At 45.1% G+C, this 20,271-nt stretch overlaps 1 protein-coding gene across 2 annotated transcripts; it reads left to right on the top strand.

Annotated features, from left to right (window-relative positions):
• Positions 1-309: 309 nt before the first annotated feature.
• Positions 310-8,540, top strand: DYNLL2 (dynein light chain LC8-type 2). 2 transcript variants are annotated; one of them, XM_090291634.1, is made up of 3 exons: positions 310-446; positions 4,467-4,605; positions 6,587-8,540. In XM_090291634.1, the coding sequence occupies exons 2-3, from the start codon at positions 4,474-4,476 to the stop codon at positions 6,722-6,724; spliced, it is 270 nt and encodes an 89-aa protein (XP_090147760.1). In that variant the 5' UTR covers positions 310-446; positions 4,467-4,473; the 3' UTR covers positions 6,725-8,540. The 2 variants fall into 2 exon arrangements, with proteins under 2 accessions (XP_090147760.1, XP_090147759.1); XM_090291633.1 differs by lacking the exon at positions 310-446 and adding an exon at positions 1,287-1,578.
• Positions 8,541-20,271: the final 11,731 nt, after the last annotated feature.

Genomic DNA, 20,271 nt, shown 5'->3' with positions numbered 1-20,271 from the left:
GCTTTTCCATGTTTGCCCTGACACATAATGAACACTAAATAATGGTGTTCTAAACCACAGAGCAAGTCTGACTTCCTGACCATGGTTTGCGACAGTGAAGGGAAAATGATAGGAGTGGAAGCTTCTTAATCGTCACTGTGTGAACCAAACGCTTGGCTCCCAAAGACTCACCACTTCTTTAGGTAGACACTTCCTTCATGAAACAAAGGGGAAGAAAAAAAGCAGACGTTTCCTGTTCTTCTCTAGAGGGGTGGGGGGTGGAGGGCAGGCACTCTCCCAACGCGCCCCTGCGTTTGTACACACTCCCACGAACAGCCTCTTCAGCTACCAAAGGGGCTCCTGCCCAGCAGCGCCACTGTCCAGCCCGGAATTCACGTCCAAGCCTGACCCGTGCTTCCCTGGAAAGAGGTCGCCCCTCTCCGTACCTTGGTTCTCTCCTGTATAAGGTGAACAATATGGAGGGGGGAGGATTTTAAGGCTCCTCTCAGCTCTGACTTGCCCTGGTTCCCACCTCTAAGGGGTTCTAGTCACTCCCCCTTCGCGCCCGTCTAACCGCACGGGTGCGGACTCTCACAGGGGCCTGGCCACCAAAGTCGTCAGACCCCCTCACACTTGCGCTTAGGGTCTGCCTCCATTGCTCTTGAAGATAAACAGCAGTTGGGGCCCGGGCTGGGGGTTTGCGTGCGGTGGCCTAGACTCAGGAACAAAGGCTGGGCTGGATGAGCAAGGGACCTTCCCTGAGTGTGAGGGGAAGGAGCCCTGGGGCTGCTTGCGACTTTACCTCTCCATAGGGTTGGCTGTTCTCCTTCCCAGATTTCGGGGGAAGGGAAGAGTCCTGTCTTTTCCTCTGATGCTGTTGACTTCAACCCCTTCCCCTCCTCTCCCTAAGGTTAGGATCTCCTCTCTCTTCCCCATCAAGCGCCCTGGGTCTAAAATCTCTGTCACCCTCTCTTCATTCACCTTGGGATAGGGGTCGTTAGCCCCTCCCACTCTGTAAGCCTCGCCTCTTCATTCCTTTTTAGGCCTGGCCTCTCCTGCCCTGGGTAAAGGGGTCTGCAATCTGCTGTTCACTCTTAAGGCCACATTGCCCTCCCCCACCCTTTCCAGCTCCCTACTCCGCACCTCCTCCCTCCGCCCCGAGGCATTGTGGGAGGAAACAAGATGTGGGGCGAGAGCGGCGCGGGGAGAAGCCCGCAGTGCGGGGCCAAGCGGACGCAGCCAATGGGGAGCGCGGAAGGCGGCACGCGCTGTGGGGGGGTGGCGGGGGCGGGGCTCTATTTCAGTGGGGGCCGCGCGTTGGTTGTTCCGAGCGGCTGAGCCGACCGGAGCTTCGAGGCGTCAGCTTGGAGCAGGCAGGTGGGCCGGCGGGCGCGAGGAGGCGTGAGGGCGGCCGCGGAATCTCAAAGGGCGGACGGCGGCGGCAGCGAGCGCTCGGCCCGGGGCTACAGGAGCCGGAGACCGCGGCAGCGGCGGCTGCGGCTGCTGCAGGAGTAGCCGAGGGGACACTGCCCCTGCCTGCGCCCTGCCTCAGGCCATCGCTGCTCCCCCGGGGCCCCGCGCGAATTCGCCTGCGTGAAGGTAAGCGGTGGGTGGGGGCGTCCCGGGGGTGGTGGCCCGCGCCGGTCGAGTGCGACCCCACACGCGGTACCCCTGAGGCCTCTCCCCACGCGGGGCCTGGAGAAGGGCTGGCTTCGGCGTGATACCCCCGGCATCCGTCCTTTTCGGAGCTGCGCCACCTTGTGCCCTCGCGACCCTAGAGGGGTGCCTGGAAGCCCCGGCTGCAGAGGTGCGGCTCTCGGCTCCCCCGGTAGTGTCCCTGCGCTGCGTGGAGGCTTCTAGTGTTTGGGGCCGAGGGGGTGGGGTGGAGGGGGCTTGGGCGTGACGCGGCTCCTGCCTTCGCCGCCACCACCACAGCCACCGCCACCGCCACCACCACCACCCTCTGGGGCGTCCTTCCTGCGGCGAGGACGCCCAGTCACTCCGGCGCTGCTCCAGGCCCCGCGGGGGAGGGCGGCTGACCTGCCGGGCGGAGGTGGGGAGGTGGGTGCGTTCTCATTCACCAGGTGCCGGCCATTGGGGGATGAGGTGGTGCAGGGATACGGCCCTCTGAAGGGAGGAAAGACAGGTGTTTGTGTGTGTTGGGGAGCGCGGTTCAAGTCTTCCAGAGGCTTAGCTAGCCTTTTTTGGGTCGCAAAACCGAGGGTAGAGCGTGGGGGCTGTGCTGGATGGCCTCGTCGCTTCTCAGAGGAGCTCCTGGCTCGTGACCGAGGCAGCTGGCCAGGGGCCCTGCGGTCATCCTTCTCTGGAGGCCCAGGTCCCTTGCTTTTTTTCCCAGGAGGGAGGGGCTCGGTTGGGCGCCTCCCTATCCTTTTCTCACTGGCACCTTGGACAGGGGAGGTCGGAGCTAGGCCTCACCTCTCAGACGCCCGGGGGGCTGGGGGTGAAGAATCGTGGCATTGTAGTCACAAGACCAACGTTATGTAACTGCAGGCTCCCTCCTGGAGAGCAAGGTGGCTTTTAATTACTGTGATAAAGTTGTTCCTTTGCACTTTGGAGATGAGGCAGCGCAGCAAGGTGAGCTTGCTGGGATAGGGAGCTAATTTCATACTTTAACCTGGCTGGCTGTAACCTGGCCCCACCCCCACCCTGGGTTTAAAAACAGTCTCCCCTTCTGGGTGGTGAGCTGGAATAGAACACCAAGTGACACTAGTTTTCCACACGTGTAAAGAACCTAATAATATCAGCACGTTCTCCCTCTGCCTCTCTGGTACCACTGCTTAAACTTGCAGAAGTCGCCTCGTTTGTCTTATTTTAACAATCACTGGTTTTTAAAAAGATGTTGATTTACCCAAGGTCATGTATGTAGTTAGGCCTTGAACAGGGTTCTCTGGACCTTTCCTCAGCACCAGGCAGTGCTCACAGACTCCTTGAGGCTGATTTTCCTCTCAGGATGCGGGGGCAGAGGGTGGTGGTCCACTAATCCTCGGCTCTGCCAGCCTCTGCTGCAGTAGAACCAGCCCTACTTAGGTGGGTAGTGCCAGACAAAGGTGCTTTGGATTCAGTCAAGGGCTGCCTAACTGGCAGCTGGCTTCCATGCATTTTTTGTCTCTGCTACAAGCTAGAGGGGTAGCTGTGAGTTCTGTTTCCCTTTCAGCCTACCGGGTCCGCAGGCTGGGGTGGCCTCAGATCAGGATGGTCTGGAATGATACCAGGGGCCTCTCCTTGGATATGCTGAAACCTGTGTAGCCTTTCATCAGACAGGGCTGGAGTGACAGCATTTTTTTGTCCACTGGGCTGGGCCACACAGTTGAATTTTAGGGGGTGGGACATGGGGGAGGTGGATTGTTACTGCTCTGTGTGACAGGACTGTGTTCAAGGACAGAGGATAGGATTTTGCAGCCCATCTCTGTTCCTACAAAGCGCCCTCACATACTACAGACTGCCAGGCAGATTCTGGCCAGCCCACCTGGGATCCCTGTCATCCTAGGACGGGACCGTGCAAGGTCTACCCCGGAACTCTACGTTACTATAGAATGAATACCTTGGTTTAGATAGCAGAGATATGAAAAAAGGAAGTTAAAATAATAATTCTTCACCTTTCATTATCTCTGTCACCACTAGGCATTGGTAGCTTAGGTGTTTGCAACATTTTCTGTGGAAGTCCGAATAGTAAATATTGTAGGCGTTATAGGCAGTACAGTCTCTTGCAACTACTACTTAACTCTGCCACTGGAACATGTTCCTCTAAAACTTTGTTTAAAAACAGGTGGCAGGCTGAATCTAACCAATAGGACAGACCCCTGTATAGACTGTCCTTGTTTGCAGATGTTCTTGTATAATTTTAATTAATCCTTGTAACAACCCCTAATAGAGAGCTACGCTCGTTTTTTAAGTGGTAGTGATCAAATGCAGAAAACTAAGTGATTTGTCCAAAACCACAAGAGTTCATAGCCAGGCCTGGTGATTCCTAGTCTGTCTTTTTTTCCACTATGATACTAATGATGTAATAATGGTCATTAAATCAAGGGCTTATTATCTTCAGGTGTTATGCCACCTGGCTTACCTTCAGGATAACCCTTCAGTCCCCATTTTAAGGTGATGGAATGAAAATACAGAAGTTATTTTCCCAAGGACACAGCTAGCAGGTGATAATATTGTAGTATCTTGGCTATTGGTGCCATTCAAGATTTCAGAAATAGATTACATTTAAAGTTGGAAAATCCTCATTTTATATATGATTAAAAACTGATGGCTTATTATATTTTTGTTACTATTTATCTAGTATTTCCCAGGCTTGAGGACCACGTCTTGGTTAAAAGCTCCCTCTCCTATTGCCTCTTGTCCATGTTTTCTGTTGCCCTTACCTCCTGTACTCCCCTCTCCCATTGAGGCCCCACACCCAGTTGCTAATGGGCATTGTCCAGAGTCATGGGGTTGTGAGCCTTACCTCTTTGCTTCTTCTGCAGTGTCACAATGTCTGACCGGAAGGCAGTGATCAAGAACGCAGACATGTCTGAGGACATGCAACAGGATGCCGTTGACTGCGCCACGCAGGCTATGGAGAAGTACAACATAGAGAAGGACATTGCTGCCTATATCAAGAAGGTGCACTGGGAGAGCTATGGCTGGTGGCCAGGGCTGGAGATAGGCAACTGAGCTGTACCCCAGGGATGGCTGGAGCTGGGGACATAGGAAAGCAGCTTACCCCTATACCCCACACAAACAAAACCCTAGGAACTTGCAAAGCAGACACATTAGGGAGTGATTATTAATTGCCAAAGAATTTACCTTAGGCATTCTTAATAAGAACTCTGCTGGTTTGTGTGTTTGTATATGTGTTTATATATAATTATGTCACTGCAAGGGATTGGAGAGAGAAGCTTCAGGATTGAATATAACTGGCTCAATTCAGAATTATTCAAAATGAACGTCAAGGATATTTGAATGGATAATATATACAGATTTTCAGGGAACTTCATTTAAAGTGGTATATCCTATGATAATCCTCATTATATAGGAGGTTTCCTTATATTTCTCTTAAAAAGGACTCTGTGGGAAAAACAAACACATAAAAATAAACAATAAAAAGCACTCAGGTATTGCATTATGCCCTCTCCCTTACCTTAAGAAAAGGGTAGGCTTAAATGTATAATTTTTTTAAAAATGGATGAGTAATATTGGAGCAGTGGGTTTAGTCCCTGAAAAATTCCTAAGTGAATGGGTGAATGGATATGGTTATCATGGTGAGGAATCAGCTGAATTAGAAGTGAGAAGTGGTACAAAGGACCCCTGAGTCCCAGTCAGGAGCCATGTCCATTGGTGGCAGAGTCCTAGTCTTTAATATTCTCAGTTTTGACATCCCAAGAAGGATGCCTAAGTAGTGGCATTCTGGTCTATAGAGATGGTAGGGTGTCCTTGAGTTTTGCAGAATTCTACTTTCCTACCCAGATGGGTGGGATGAGAAGAGGAAAGTCTGGAGCCCTGCAAGATTGTCTTGAGTGTAGAGCCAAGGATTGCAGAGCCAGCAAGGCTCCTGGGCATGCCAGCTCCTTGCTGAGTGATCGCCCTGCTGTCCTGTCTATGGGAAAGAATCCAGAATCATGGACTCTCAGAGCCATGAGAATCCTTAGGTTATATGTGGTCCAACCTTCTTGTTTTGCTGATGGGAAAAATGAGACCTAGGGCAGTGACTATGGCTCTTCTATGTTACAGAGCCTTGAGTCAGGGTTAAAGCTGGGTTTGGTGATGCATGCTCTTTCCACTGTTTCTCAGTCCCTCTTGGAGTCATGTGCTGTGGGAGTTGTGAGGAGGCCACACAAGCTGTACGTTGAGCCCCAGGGTTGGCAGCATTGCCAGGCCTATGGTGGAGGTCTGTTGCCCTTTCAAGGCTGTAGCAGGATGCATCTAGAACTGAGCCATCGGTTTCCTATTGTATCCACAGAGTGACAGGGAGCTGTCTGTTGGATTAGGACACAAGGATTTCCTAGGTGGCTTTGATGCTGAACTTTTGCCCCTTAGAGAAAGGAGGGAATTGCCTTGATCTTGTGTCTAACGTCCTTGTTCTGATGCTTACAGACCACACGTTGCCCAGCATACAAGAATGCCTTCAGTAGAACTGCTTCCTGGTACTCCTGATGTTTGGTCCCTGTTTTGCTCTAGTGTCTTGGTTTCTGGCATTTGTAACACTGGTTTAGTAATGTGGAAGGCAGCGGGTGGAAGGCAGTCAGTGAGGCTTGCCCCTCCTCTCTTACTCATGCTGTGGGACACTAGAGTGGTTGTTTGTGCCACTGGCTTCTCTGATTCCCCTGCTGAAGAGTCACAGGGTGGGCTATTGAATAGGGTAGCCAGAGGGAGGAGAGATGATCAGGGTGTAAAGTGCTAGAGAGAAATAGTGGAGCCTTTGTGGTGTTAGATTATTAATGAGGGAAGGAGTGTCCTAGCCAGCCTTAGAACCTGAGCTCTGAGGTTCGGGAAGCTGGGGCCGTGGGCTGGGGGTGATAACTAAACTGACCAGACTCCCATTCTGATTTCTCATCCTCTAGCTGTCCTAATCACCTTTCTTCTCTCCCTTTTATTTTTCTTTTAGGAATTTGACAAGAAATACAACCCTACCTGGCATTGTATCGTGGGTCGAAATTTTGGCAGCTACGTTACACACGAGACAAAGCACTTCATCTATTTTTACTTGGGTCAAGTTGCAATCCTCCTCTTCAAGTCGGGCTAGGCGGCTGCGGGAAGGTGTCAGTGGCGGCAGCAGCAGCAATGGCAAGCAGACGGCGTTGCTGGGACTGTTTTGCACTGGGGCCAGCATCAGGATGTCCTCTCCAATGGCTGTGCTACTGCATGGACTGTATACTCGATTTCATGTGTATGTCGCAGTAAACAAAACCAAACTTCTTTCTGTTTAGTTGCCTGGGCAAGAAGGCTGCTTTACATTTATTTTTTCAAGACTTAAAAAAATTTTTTTGGTTGTATTGCACTAGGAAATCTCTCCCACCCCTCCCTTTTCTCTTTCTCTCTCTCTATAAAATAAGGCCTAAAAAAGCCTGTAAGACTAGGAGGGCTGGGGAAAAGAAATCGGTTTCTGGAGGTGGAACTAAAACTGCAGCTGCTTTTTCCTGCTTTGTGGGGGCCAGGGATGCTGCAGGGAGATAGTATTAGGATCAGTAAGGAGAGAGGGATAGGAAGGAGGGCAGGGGGATTAATCTAGTACCAGGGAGACTATTCCACTGAACTGTGATTCCAGGGCTTGGGGCAGAGGGTGGGGTTGGAGGGGTGAATTCTTTAAGGGGCCCTGAGACATGTTTGTCTGGTGTGTGGGAGTGGGGAGCAGATTTGTCTTGCTGTCTTTTGTCAGAAGAGTTTCTAAGTAAGGGCTGTGTCTTTGTGGATTACCTTTTATTCTTCCTGCCAGAGCTCATGCTAGGAGGATGTTGGAGGTAGGGTTAGCTTGATTTTTTTCTTTATTCTTTCTTCTCTACTTCTGTCTGCTCCCTGCTTAGCCCTCAGTTTTCTCATTTCTCTGGAGTTCTCTTAGAGCAGCCCCTGTTCATTGGTTGACAGGGGAATATCTGGTGACTGTAGTTCCTTAGTTAGGTCTTAGCAATCAAACCAAATCAATGTCTCCCTGATCGTTCTGTGTGTGTGTGTGTGTGTGTGTGTCTTGGTTTGGGGTGGAGGGGAGGGAGGGGCAGGACGGTCTGGAATCGCTAGGGTATATGGGTAGATAGAGTGCACAGTTAGTTCTAAATGGGCCTTTATGTTAAAAAACCTTTGTAGGTGAAGACAGATGTCACCCCCCGTCCCCCCAGTCATCTTGCCCAGACACTCTGCTTGTCCCATGGTTGTCTGCTCCTAGGAAGGTTTTAGGAGGATAGCCCACAATGAGATGGCCGTGCTGCCATCTACTCTGAAATTGGCTCTCAGTGGAGAGGGAAAGTGACTTTGTGGATGGTAAAGATGGAAGTGATAAAGGGCTGTGAGGGACTTGGGAGGAAGTCCTGCAGTGATGAAGCCAGGTATCAGGAGATGGAGCAGGGTCACTAATGGGAAGAGATTCCAAGGAGAGTCCTGGGGAAATTATTGATCAAATAGGGATGGGTTGGCAGTAGGGGTTGGAGTCATTGCTGATTGAGCTATTGATTCTTGTAAATTGCATTTAGTTAAACTTAATATGTTTGGTTGACACTGTTAGCGGGTGGTTGGGATATAGCTCATTCTTTTTTCAACTCCATCCTTGGGGCTGGTGGGGAGGCAGGAAAATGTCCCCACCCCAAGCCTTTAGTGTGTGCCGAGCTTTCTTTCTGATGCTAACGGAAGGGTGGGGACTGGGATGATGAGTGAGTTAACTCCCTGTATCAAACCCTTTAATGAATGTCCAAATCTGTGTTTCCCCTGCCTTCCCAGACTTGTGTGGCCAGTCGGAAATGTCTGGTTTGTGTTCATCGCTCCCCCATTTTTGGAGTTGGGGCTCAGACCCCGCCACATCTCCTGTGCTCTGCATCCATGCCTCTTTTGGACATTAAAGGTTGATTGATGCACTTCTGTGTTGTTTGGGTTTCTTTGGGGCTAAAAGGGTTGGTCAGGTGACAGTGGTGCCACACACGGTGGGGTGGAGGGTATCTAGGGTGGAGGAGTAGAATGGGGGTTGAAGAGATAAGACCAGGCAGAGAGATACTGATTGGCCTGAATTGGGATTTAGTTGTGGGGCTTATGGTGGGGCCCCTTAAGTGGCAGAAACTAACCAGCAGCACTCACCCACAAGGTTTCTTGGGTCCCTGGGTCGCGATGGCTAGGTGAGCCACATTTTGGGTCTTGAGTGTAATAGATGCTGCCTTCCCAATTTCCAGGTCCAGTTTCCAGGTTCAGGATGGCAGTTTGCAGCTGCTGTACTGGACCTGCAGGAGCTGGTTTAGAACCTTTGGCCACAGGGTGGAGATTGCCTGTGGGATTGGGGTGAGGGTCAGTGGAGAGCAACAAGGGAAAAATTGGGACAACTATTATAGAACAACAATAAAAAAGAAAAAAAAAAAAAACCTTGGGTCAAAACTCGTAGCCCTCATACTATTTGAGGCTTCCCTGAGACCTGGAGACTGTGTCTACTAGTGAAGTCCTGCTCTAGCCACTCAGAAATGGAAAAGCTGGGAGTCTTCAGAAAAATGGAGACTCCTGGGTTATCCTGGTTGTCCCATTTGGGGGCTCCTGCACCAATATACCTGGAGAAGTCAATAGTACTGAGACACTTCTGAGAGTGCGCATCCCTGACCCTTGCTCTGGGTTTCTGGGATTATGGCCTCATCTTTGTGGTGGTGTTAGAGAGTAGAGGTGCTTTGTACTCATTTCTATGGTCAGTTATTCACTCAAAAACATTTCACTGAATTCTTATCTACTTAGGCCTAGGATGCTATTCACACAAGAGAACAAGATAGGCAAGTTCTGTGCTTCCATGGCGTGCATGTTCTAATGGGTAGAGCAGACATATACACTGATAAGTTTTTTCCAATAGTGATAAAGGTACTATCAAGGAAACTGGGCAATGAGCTTTTGATTTTTGGAAGTAGGTCTGCAGAGTTTCTTCACACACAAAGTTGGGAGGCTGGATCCTGGGGAGAGGGCTCTGTCTCCTAGGACAGCAAGGTCCTAGGGGAGAAAGGCAAGGGGCTCTAGAACCCCAAATTCTCTTTCTGCTTTTGCTGGTGTAATTTGACAGAGCCGGAGCTGTGGAGGAGAGTGAGGCCATGTTTTGTCTGTGATAGGTGTCTCTAGGGCTAAAACTCATCCTCTTCCTGCCCTAACAGAAGAGGCAGTTCAGATGGTATCTGTGGACTATATGTTCCTGCATAAGTAGGTGCATGGTGCTCATCTGGAAGGCTGATTGTGCAAGGCTTGCTGGGGAAGACGGCCCAGGATGGGCGCATGGGTTACAGAGGTGCTGTCGGAGGCAGATAGGAACTGTGGCATAGGGGAATGCTGCCACTGTCAGAACTGGCCAGGGAGAGTGGGAGCAGCAATGTCCCACCTCTTTTATCCCATTCTCCAGTCTTCTGGGGAGAAAACCTTTTGGCTGAACCAAACTAAAAGGTAGATGGCAAGGCTGACTCAGGGATGCAGTCTGCAGGGGTCGGCTCCCCTACCCCCAGGGAACAGAGTAGGAAAGAGGGATGGAGAATGAATTTAAGGGGGGGCCAACCAAACCAATACAGTACGAAATTCTCTCTGTTGCTGTGGGCAACATGCCTGTCTCTCTCCAGAACTAGTGGACACCAGCCTAGACCTAAGGTGTTGCTGTCCCCTAAACTATCCCCTTACTTCCTTCAGGTCTTCGCTCAAACATCCTCTTTACCAGAGGGGCCTGCTGACATTCTATGTGAAATAGCACCTCTCACCATCACTATTAACTTTACCCAGCTTAACTCACCACAGCACCTGCCAATGCCTGACATATTTGTTGGTTTACTTGCTGGTCTCCCACAACTAGAATATAAGCTCTGTGAAAGAGCCTTTCCCTTTTCTTCACTGCTTTATCTTCAAGTACACTGAGCAGCACCTGTTCTGTTCAGGATATGCTTAATCAATGTTAATTGGTCAAATGAAAAAGGGTAGAAGCAAGCATGAGCAGCCCCTCTGCTCCAGGGAACCACGGTCTTTCCTGAAGAGCTCTGCCTTTGGCCTCACCCCCCTCTTGCTGCCTCAAGCCCTGTGTATTTCCTCCTGCCTGGAAAGGAGTGAGTGGGTCCCTCCCCGAGTGTGTGCGAGCCTCAGCCCTTGCTTGCCAACTATGAAAGAATGGAAGAGTGTTCATAAAGTACCTTTCATTTTTAAAGCATTTCAGTTGGTTTATGTCTCTGAAACCTCTGAGCACCCCTGTGGGCTAGACCCAACAGTCATTAGCCACAGTTTTGGGTAAACAATCAGAGGGTGCATGAATTGCCAAAACCGATATAGCTGGTAGCACTGCTGGAGGCAGGTCTCAGACTCCTTGAGATTTAAGCCCAGCTCCCTGAGCTTAGGAGTGTATCCCTGGTTCCACTGATGTTCCCCTTCCTGGGCTCTGCTTCAGCAAGAGAAAGGATAATTCCCTGTCCCTCCCTCCCTTCTCCTCACTCCTCCCATCTCCTAAGGATTGAGGAGCTGCCCCTTCCTCCTTGAGGTCTCATGAGACGGGCAATGAGTCTTCTGGACTTAAGAGGCTGAGAGAAGACTCCCAGAGTTTTGATCTCTCAGGCTTCCCCACAGCTAAAGGTACGGCCTCCTCAGCGCCCTGGTAACAGGAGTGATATCACATGTTGAAGAGGTCAAGTGTACCTATATGCATATCTTTGGGATGTGATGGGCGTGGTGTCCACACCAATGTACATGCACACTCCTTTGCACAAACTGCTGCTGTGTCCATACAGAGAGGTTCAGAAGAAAAGACCAAAGAGAACCCCAAGTCCCTGTGCCTCTCCTTCCCTGCTTTGTCAAAACAAAGGTGTATACTGGTGAAACTGCTGGACATCGCTGTCTTGGGCTTTCTAGAAAGAGGCCAGCTATGCAAAAACAATGTGGTGGTGTGGGTGGAACCCAGGATCTAGAATCAGGAGACCGGGGGTTGAGTCCCAGCTCCAACCCTTACCCACTATATGAATGTAGACAAGTCATTTGACCTCTCTGGGGCTCAGTTTTCTTGTTTGTAAAGTGGGGATAATACCTCTTCACCCTAAATGGTGGTTAAGGGTCAAATGACTTCCTGTATGTGAAAATGCTTTGAAATTGGAAAATGACAATGATGATGAAGACGTTGAAAGAATAATGAATTCTGGGAAGCAAGGCTCCTCAAATTACGACATTTTATAGAGAAGAACCAGACAGGAAAAGAAACATACTTAAGGTTACATGGGTGTTTGGGACAATAGGGATGTTGAACTTGGGCTCTTGACTCTCAGGCCAGGTCTGATCCTGGTTTGAGGTGATGGAGAGGATTAATTCATCACTAGGTGCTGAGCCCCTACTGAACTGTGGAATGCCCTATACTTGGTGGTAATGTACAATTCAGTGGTTTTCAGTGTATTCAAAGAGTTGTGCAACCATCACCACTATCTAATTCCAGAACATTTTCACTCCCAAAAGAAACTGGTACCCATTTGCAATCAGTCTCCATTCTTCCTTTTCCCTAGCACCAGGAAATCACTAATCTACTCTGTCTCTATGAATTTGTCTATTCCGGGCATTTCATATAAATGGAATCATACAATATGTGTCTAGCTCCTTTCATTTAGCATAATGTTTTCAAGGTTCATCTGTGTTGTGGCATTTCTCAGTACTTCATTCTGTTTTTAGGCCAAGTAATATTCCACTGTATATGTATATCACATTTTGTTTATTCATCAGGTGAGTGATGTTTGGGTTGGGTTGTTTACACTTTTTAGCTATTGTGAATAGCTAAACATAGGTCCACACAAAAACTTATATGTGAATATTCATATATAACTTTTTGTGTGGACATATGTTTTCAATTCCTTTTAAAGTCAGTTTCTATTTTTAAAAATCCAGATTGAAATGGGTCATTTTTTTTTCTGTAAAGGGTCAAATAGTAAATATTTTAGGCTTTGGGGACCATATGACCTGGCAACTACTAAACTGCTGTTGTAACATGAAAGCAGCCATGGACGTTATGTAAACAAATGACTCTGGATATGTTCCAGTAGAACTTTAAGCAGGCAGCAGGCCATATTTGGACTGTGGCCTGGAATTTGTCAACCCCTGATCTAGATGATATATTCACATAATTCGATGTTTCACAAATACAAAAAGTAAAAATTCTCCCTCCCACTCCCGTCCTCCAGCCACAGGGTTTCCCTCCTTAGAAGCAATTCGTGTTACAAAATTTTGTGTCTCCTTTCAGAAACAGTTGATAAGCAGCATATTTTTAAGTGTCTGTGTAATGTTCCAATGTGTTACAGACAAATTAATAAACATGAAAGGACTGACATATCTGAAAGACAGAACACTATTCTGGGCATGTTGCCCTTACCTGCCCCATTGACTCCTCTATCAGAATAATCTTTGGAACTCACGGGATTTTCCCAGGAATTTTGGGGACTCTGTCTAATGAATATGTTGGTTGATCCCTTTTGGACCAAAAACAAGCTGACTCTCAAGGGACACAAGATTTTCTCAGGTAGTTTTTATACTAATCAGAGTTCCACTAGAGAAACAACCAACCAGTAGGATATCTTCTCTTTATCTATCCACCCATCTATATCTATCATTTATCTGTCTTCCTACCTACCTATCTATCTATCTGTCATTTGTCCGTCCATCCATCCATCCATCCATCCATCCATCCATCCATCCATCCATCCATCCAGATTTATGGCAAGAAATTGGCTTACATGATTGTGGGGCTAGGTAGGCAAGTCTGGAACCTGTACCACACGCTGTAAAGGTCAGGCTGGAGACTCTTAGGAAGGAGCCGACACTGCAGTCCACAGGTGGAATTTCTTCTTCAGGGAAGACTCGGGCCTTTCAGCAAGTTGGAGCAGGTCCATCTGCATTATCTAGGAAAATCTCCTTTACATAAAGTTAACTGATTATAGGTGTTAATCATATCTACAAAATACCTTCACAGCAACATCTAGATTAGTGTTTGATTAAATATCTAGGTATCCAGTGCCTAGTCAAATTAACACACAAAACTAATCACAGTTCACCTCCGTCAATCTGGCACCCACACACATCTCCTTAAACCATACTTAGGCTCCAAATAAAACCAATAACAAAGTCATACTTCCACTTAACATAATACAAGTACCTTGGATACAACTGAAATGTGCTAACCCTTTCCCCAGAAGAGGATGTGAAGTCCTTGGGTGATGTTCACTCTTCTCCTGACAATCCTGTAACTTCAATAATGTAATGTGAAGTTAGCTTTTACTAATACATTTTATATTGGATAACAAGGGGATAAGAGAGGGAAGAAGAAATATACACACAAACATATTCATAACAAAATAAATACTGTTAATAATTACAGTCCTAATTTCTGCAATTAGGCAGTTGTAGCTGGTACAACCACAATGCATTCTATATTTTCTTTGCTCTTAGCAAGCACCTTGGCACTGGTTGTGGTTCTCTTCCTGGCAGGACGCTTCCAAAACTTCATTCTTGAAGTGCCATTAGAAGTCTTATCTGAACTGTGTTAGAGTTTTCCATTGGCTTTAATCACAGGACATGGTACTACTGAGAGATGCCTAAGGAATCTCCAATATTTCAGGCATATCTTTTCTTACCTCCATAGTAGCAACCCAATCTCCCCTGTGTAGTCAGAATCAATACCCCAACCAGTATAACAGCTCCCTTCTTTGCCTTTTGATTCAGAGGCATAAAAAGCCCAATATGACCAGGTGGCAGTCTTTACTTCCAGTTCAATGGAATCATTGTTGTGTCTCCTGGTGAGATCATTCCTCCCTTTGGAATGAAGACCTGTGGACCAGCAGAGTATAAGGTTGCATGGGTGAGAAGCAGAAAGTTTGCTAGTGGATACTAGTGCGTGGTGCCATTTCATTTCCACTCTTTGATTACAGGAACCATGAACCCTGGCTGTGGGAGAAACAATACCATGCATGGAATGCTGATTTAGAGCATATACAGTCTCCCGAAGGATATTGTCCCAGCCCTGCAAGGTGTTGCCACCTAGCTGGTGCAGTAACTGGATGTTCATAAGGCTATTCAACCCTTCTATTAAGTTAGCTACTTCAGGATAGTGGGAAACATGGTAAGACCAGTAAATTCTGTGAACGTGGGCCCTTTGCTGCCCTTCATTTGCTGTGAAGTGAGTTCTTTCATTGGAAGGAATGCTGTGTGAAATACCATGATGGTGGAGAAGGCATTCTGGAAGTCCACAGATGGTAGTTTTGGCAGAAGCATTACATGCAAGGAAAGCAAATCCATATCCACGGTAAGTGTCTGTTTTGGTAAGAACAAAGCACTGCCCCTTCCACAATGGAAGTGGTCCAGTGTAATCAACCTGCCAGGAGGTAGCTGGCTGATAACCCCAGGGAATGGTGTTGGGTCTCACTGTTGGTCTCTGTTGCAGGCAGATTGGGTTCTCAGCAGTGGCTTAGCCAACTTGGCTTTGGTGAGTGGAAGTCCATGTTACTGAGCCCATCAATAACCTCCATCCCTGCTACCTGGCTGCTTTGTTCATAAGCCAATGGGCAATGACAAGGGTGGCTGGAAAGAGGCTGACTGGTATCCACAGAACAGGTCATCCTATCCATTTGATTATTACAATCCTCCAATGCAGAGGTCACAATGGACACAGACATCTTCACATTCTTCACCCATTTAGAGAGACCCACTCTCTGTCTATTCTTTTGTCAATACCATACTGTGTAGCTTTATAGTAAACCTTGAATTTGTGAATCCTCCAAGTTTATGCTTCCTTTTCAAAATTATTTTGGTCATTCCAGTTTCTTTGTCTTTGTATATAAATTTAAGAATCACATGTTTACAAAATATCTTTCTGGGATTTTGCATTGAATTTATCAATCAATTTGGAGACAACTGAGAGTTTAACAATATTGGGTTTTCTGATATATGAATATAATATTTTTTGTCTTATTTAACTTTTTCCTATGACTTTTCTATAATTTCAGCATACAGCTTCTTCACATTTTTGTTAGGGTTTTATCTAAGTACTTCATTTTTCTGTGCTATTGTAATAGTATTATTTTTTATACACTTAGGTTTCCAGCCGTTCAATGTTAGTATAGAGAAACGTGATTGATTTTTAAATATTGATTTTGTAATCTGTGATCTTACTAAATTCACTTTTTAAGTTCTAAGACCTTATTTGTAAATTCCATGGTAGTTTCTATATACATAGTCATGTTAGCTGTGAATGGAAGCAGTTTTATTTTTATTTTTTTCTCCTTTCTGTATGCTTTTCTATTTCTTTTCTGCTTCTGCTAGGACTTCCAGTATACATTGAATAGGAGTGGTTGAGAATGAACATCTGGTTGCTTCTGGATCATAGGGAGAAAGCATTCTATCTTTTACCATAAAGTATGTTAGCTGTAGGGTTTTGTTTGTTTTTCTAATAGATGACCTGTATCACGTTAACGAAGTTCACTTTTATTCCTAGTTCTTAAGTGTTTTTATCTTGAATAGATGTTGAAATTTGTCAAATGCTTTTCCATGCCTATTGAGATGATCATGTGGTTTTCGTTTTTACTCTATTAATATGGGAAATTACATTGTTTGATTTTTGAATGTTTAACCCAACTTGCATTACTAGAATAAATTCCACTTGGTCATGAGGATTATTATTTTTAATATTGGTGAATTTTATTTGCTAACATTCTGTAGAGAAGGATTACACCTATTTTCAGGAGGAATATTGGTCTGTGGTTTTATTTCCTTGTGATGTCTTTGCTTTTTGTCATCAGTGATGTTAGCCTCATAGAATGATTTGGGAACTATTCCCTCCTCTTTAATTTTCTTCATGTGTTTGGGTAGAATGCTTATTATTTCTTTCTTAAATGTTTGATTGAATTCACCAGCGAATCCATTTGTATCTTGAGTTTTCTTGTGAAAAGATTTTTAACTGCGAATTCAATTTCTTTGATTTAGGGCCATCTGGGTTACCTACATCTTCTTGAGTAAGCTTTGGTGTTTGTATCTTTGAAGTCATCTCTACAAATCATCTAGATTGTAGGATTTGCTGGCATAAAGTTGTTAATGATATTTCCTTATTGTCCTTTTATAATTGTAGAATCTATGGCAATGTCATCTTTTCAACGCTAGTATTGCTAATTTGTGTCTTTTCACTTTTTTTCTTGATTAGTCCTGCTGGAAGTTTATTAACATTATTGATCTTCTAAAGAAACTATATTTTGGTTTCATTTATTTTCTTCATTTTTCTGTCTTCTATTTTTATTCATGTCCACTCCAATCTTTCCTATTTCTTTTCTTCTGCTTACCTTGGGTTCAAATTGCTCTTCTTATTCTGGTGGAAACTGAGGTCAGTGACTTGAGATCTTTCTTCTTTTCTAACAGGCATTTAGTACTTAAATTATCCTCTATGATTTAGCGGCATCCCACAAATTTTGATATGTTGTATTTTTATTTTCATTTAGTTAAAATTATTTTATAATTTTTAATTTTTTCTCTTGAACCATGGATTATTTGAAAGTAAGTTATCAAGTTGCCAAATATTTGGGGATTTCCATTTATCTATTCCTGATTTCTTATTTAATTTCATTGTAGTTAGAACATACTTTGTATGATTTGAATCCTTTTAAATTTATTTAGATTTGTTTTATGGTCGAGAATATGGTCTATCATGATACATTTTCAATAGACACTTAAAAGTAATGCATATTCTACTGCTGTTGGTGGTTTTTTTTTGTTTTTTTTTTTTTATAAAAGTCATTTGGGCCAATGGTTAATAATCTTCTATGTCCTTACTGGTCTCTCCCTATTCTCTGAATTATTGAAAATAGAGTGTTAAAATTTCTAATTATATTTTGGACTTATCTGTTTTTCATTGAATTTCTAGCATTTTTTCATGTATTCTGAAGCTCCTCATAAGCATTTAGGATTGTTATATCCTTTTGATAAATTATCTTATTTATCATTATGAATTGACCCTCTTTATCCCTGGTAATGTTAATTGCTCTGAAATCTATTGCATCTTCAGCTTTCTTTTGTTTAATATTAGCATGGCATATCTTTTTCCCACCATTTACATGCAACCTGTTTGTGTTTTTATGGTTAAGTGGTTTTCTTGTAAGCAGCATATAGTTGGGTCTTCCTTTAAAAAAAAAATTAAGGTATAATTGACATAACCTTGTGTAAGTTTAAGGTGTACACTATGTTGCTTTATATATACATTTGTATGTTGAATTATGGTTACCACTAGAGCATTAGCTAACACCTCTTTCACCTCACATAATTATCATTTCTTTCTTTGTTTGGAGAACATTTAAGATTTAGTCTCTTAGCAACTTTGAAGTTTATAACACAGTATTGTTGACTATAATCACTATGCTGTGCACTAGAGCTCTAGAGCTTATTTATCTACTAGTTGCATTCTGTACTTTTATTTGTTAAATACAGCAACCCTAGATGGAGAGGAAATGATGCCTCCTGCCAACAGTCAGCACTGACTCTACCTCCATGTGAACGAGACATTTGGGAAGTCCCACTCAAGCCTTCTAATGACTGCAGCACTTACCAATATCTTGGCTGCAACCTTATGAGAGAACTTGAGTCAGAACCATCCAGCAAACCCACTCTAGAATTTGATTCTCCGATATTGTGTGAAATAGGAAATGTTTGTTATTGTTTCAAGCCACTAAGTTTTGGAGTAATTTGTTACACAACAACAGATAACCAATACAGTTATACATACATTTAAATACATGCACAAAGAGAGATTTGGATAAACTTTAACCTCTGGGGAGGACATTGGCTTTGAGTAGCTGGAGTTCAAGGCAATTTTAATCTTACCTATAATTATTTTTTCAAGAAAAATGCAATTATGAGAAAAAATATATGCCATGTAAATATTAATTAAAAGAATGTCTGTTAATTTATACATGGAGAGAGAAAAAGTGGTATATCCATACAATGGCACATTTGGGGACCACAGAAAGGAATGGAGTACTGATTCATGCTCATATCATTGATGAACCGTGAAAACATTATGCTCAGTGAAAGAAGCCAGACACAAAAGGCATATAAAAGCTATACAATATCCCTGACTGGTGTGGCTCAGTGGATTGAGTGCCAGCCTGTGGATCAAAAGGATGTCTGTTCGATTCCCAACCAGGGCACATGCCTGGGTTGTGGGCCAAGTCCCCAGTTGGGAGTGTAAGAGAGGCAACCAATCAATGTAACTCTCACATATTGATGTTTCTCTCTCTTTCTCCCTCCCTTCCCCTCTCTCTAAAAATAAATAAATGAAATCTTTAAAAAAATACCAGTGAGATAATAAATATTTATTGTTTTAGGCCACTCAGCCTCAGGGTAATTTGTTACGCAGTAATAGATAAATGAATGCAGTGGGTTTGGAAGGATTAGCATGAATAAAGGAATATATGTGAAATGTCTAATACATAGAAACCACCATAATAAATGATGGTTAGCGTGAGTGGGGAATATGCCCTTCAGTTCCAGAGGGTTGTCTCTTGTGAGTGACCAGGAATGAGGAGGGTGGGCCCAGAGGCAGAACATCTGTATTTGCCCCAGCTGGACACTCATGCCCTTCCCTAAAGACAACAGTCCTTCTTGAGCAGTACACTTGATGCTGCAGTAACCACCCTCGGACATGTGGCACTCTCCCCTACAGCACCTTTCAGATGGATTCCTAGAAGTAAGCTAGGTCAATATATGTGGGTCATTCTTTTTGAGTTCAACAGCTACTTCCTATTATTCACGTGTCGTTTTCACAGACACACATGGAGCATCCGCGGTGTGCAGGGCACTGCGCTGGCTGTACAGACCCAAACGAGACTAGATGAGGTTTTGCCCTACGGCATGTAAGCACTAAGGAATTATTAATATATTAGTTAGGTAAATAATTATTAGTTACATACTGGATAAGTAGTACTTCTATAAGTCTATTCAACCAATAAAGCAATAGTACCCCTGAAAGGTAGATGTAGATTAACGGGAGAGGGAGTGTATGTGTATCCATAGCCTCTTCCTCCAGCTCTTCAAAAAGAACGATGTGAGGGTCTCGCCACTGACCTGAAAGGCTCATATGATGTTAAAGACGTACCTGTGGTATGATCCTATACAGTCATACCAACAATGACCAAACACCCTCTAACTAGGAATGTTGTGTAGACATGGCTGTGTGAGTATGGGGACAAGGGGGAGAGCTACGTTCAAGCTGCTAATATTGATGGGGGCAGGGAGAGTACTTCTTTTGGTATATAACTATTTCATTGGATGCAATAAACATAAGTTACCTTTGTAATTTTTGAAGAGTTTAGTAAAATTCTAACGGAAACTGATGGAAACATTGGTCCTAGCTGTCACCCCTCCCCCCGCTTCCCGTTGCTTAGACGTATTGCCTGGGTGTTGTATCAGTGAGTCAGGTGAGGAGAAGGTGGGCTCATTTCACCCTCAGTGTTGAGACCCACCACTCTCCTGACTTCCTGATTAAACCTGGTGAGAGTCACCCATCTTCCGCAGGGAACCACCTCTTAGCTCTCCACCCCCAGCCCCCACCGGCAGGGCAGGACTGAGAAGAAGAGGGAGAACTGCCTTTCTCCTGCT

The sequence above is a fragment of the Furipterus horrens genome, unplaced genomic scaffold, assembly GCF_987537825.1.
Source record: "Furipterus horrens unplaced genomic scaffold, mFurHor1.1.pri manual_scaffold_11, whole genome shotgun sequence".
Classification (NCBI taxonomy): Eukaryota; Metazoa; Chordata; class Mammalia; order Chiroptera; family Furipteridae; genus Furipterus; species Furipterus horrens.
Note: the sequence above shows the minus strand (reverse complement) of the source record. Positions and strands in the feature narration are given on the sequence as shown.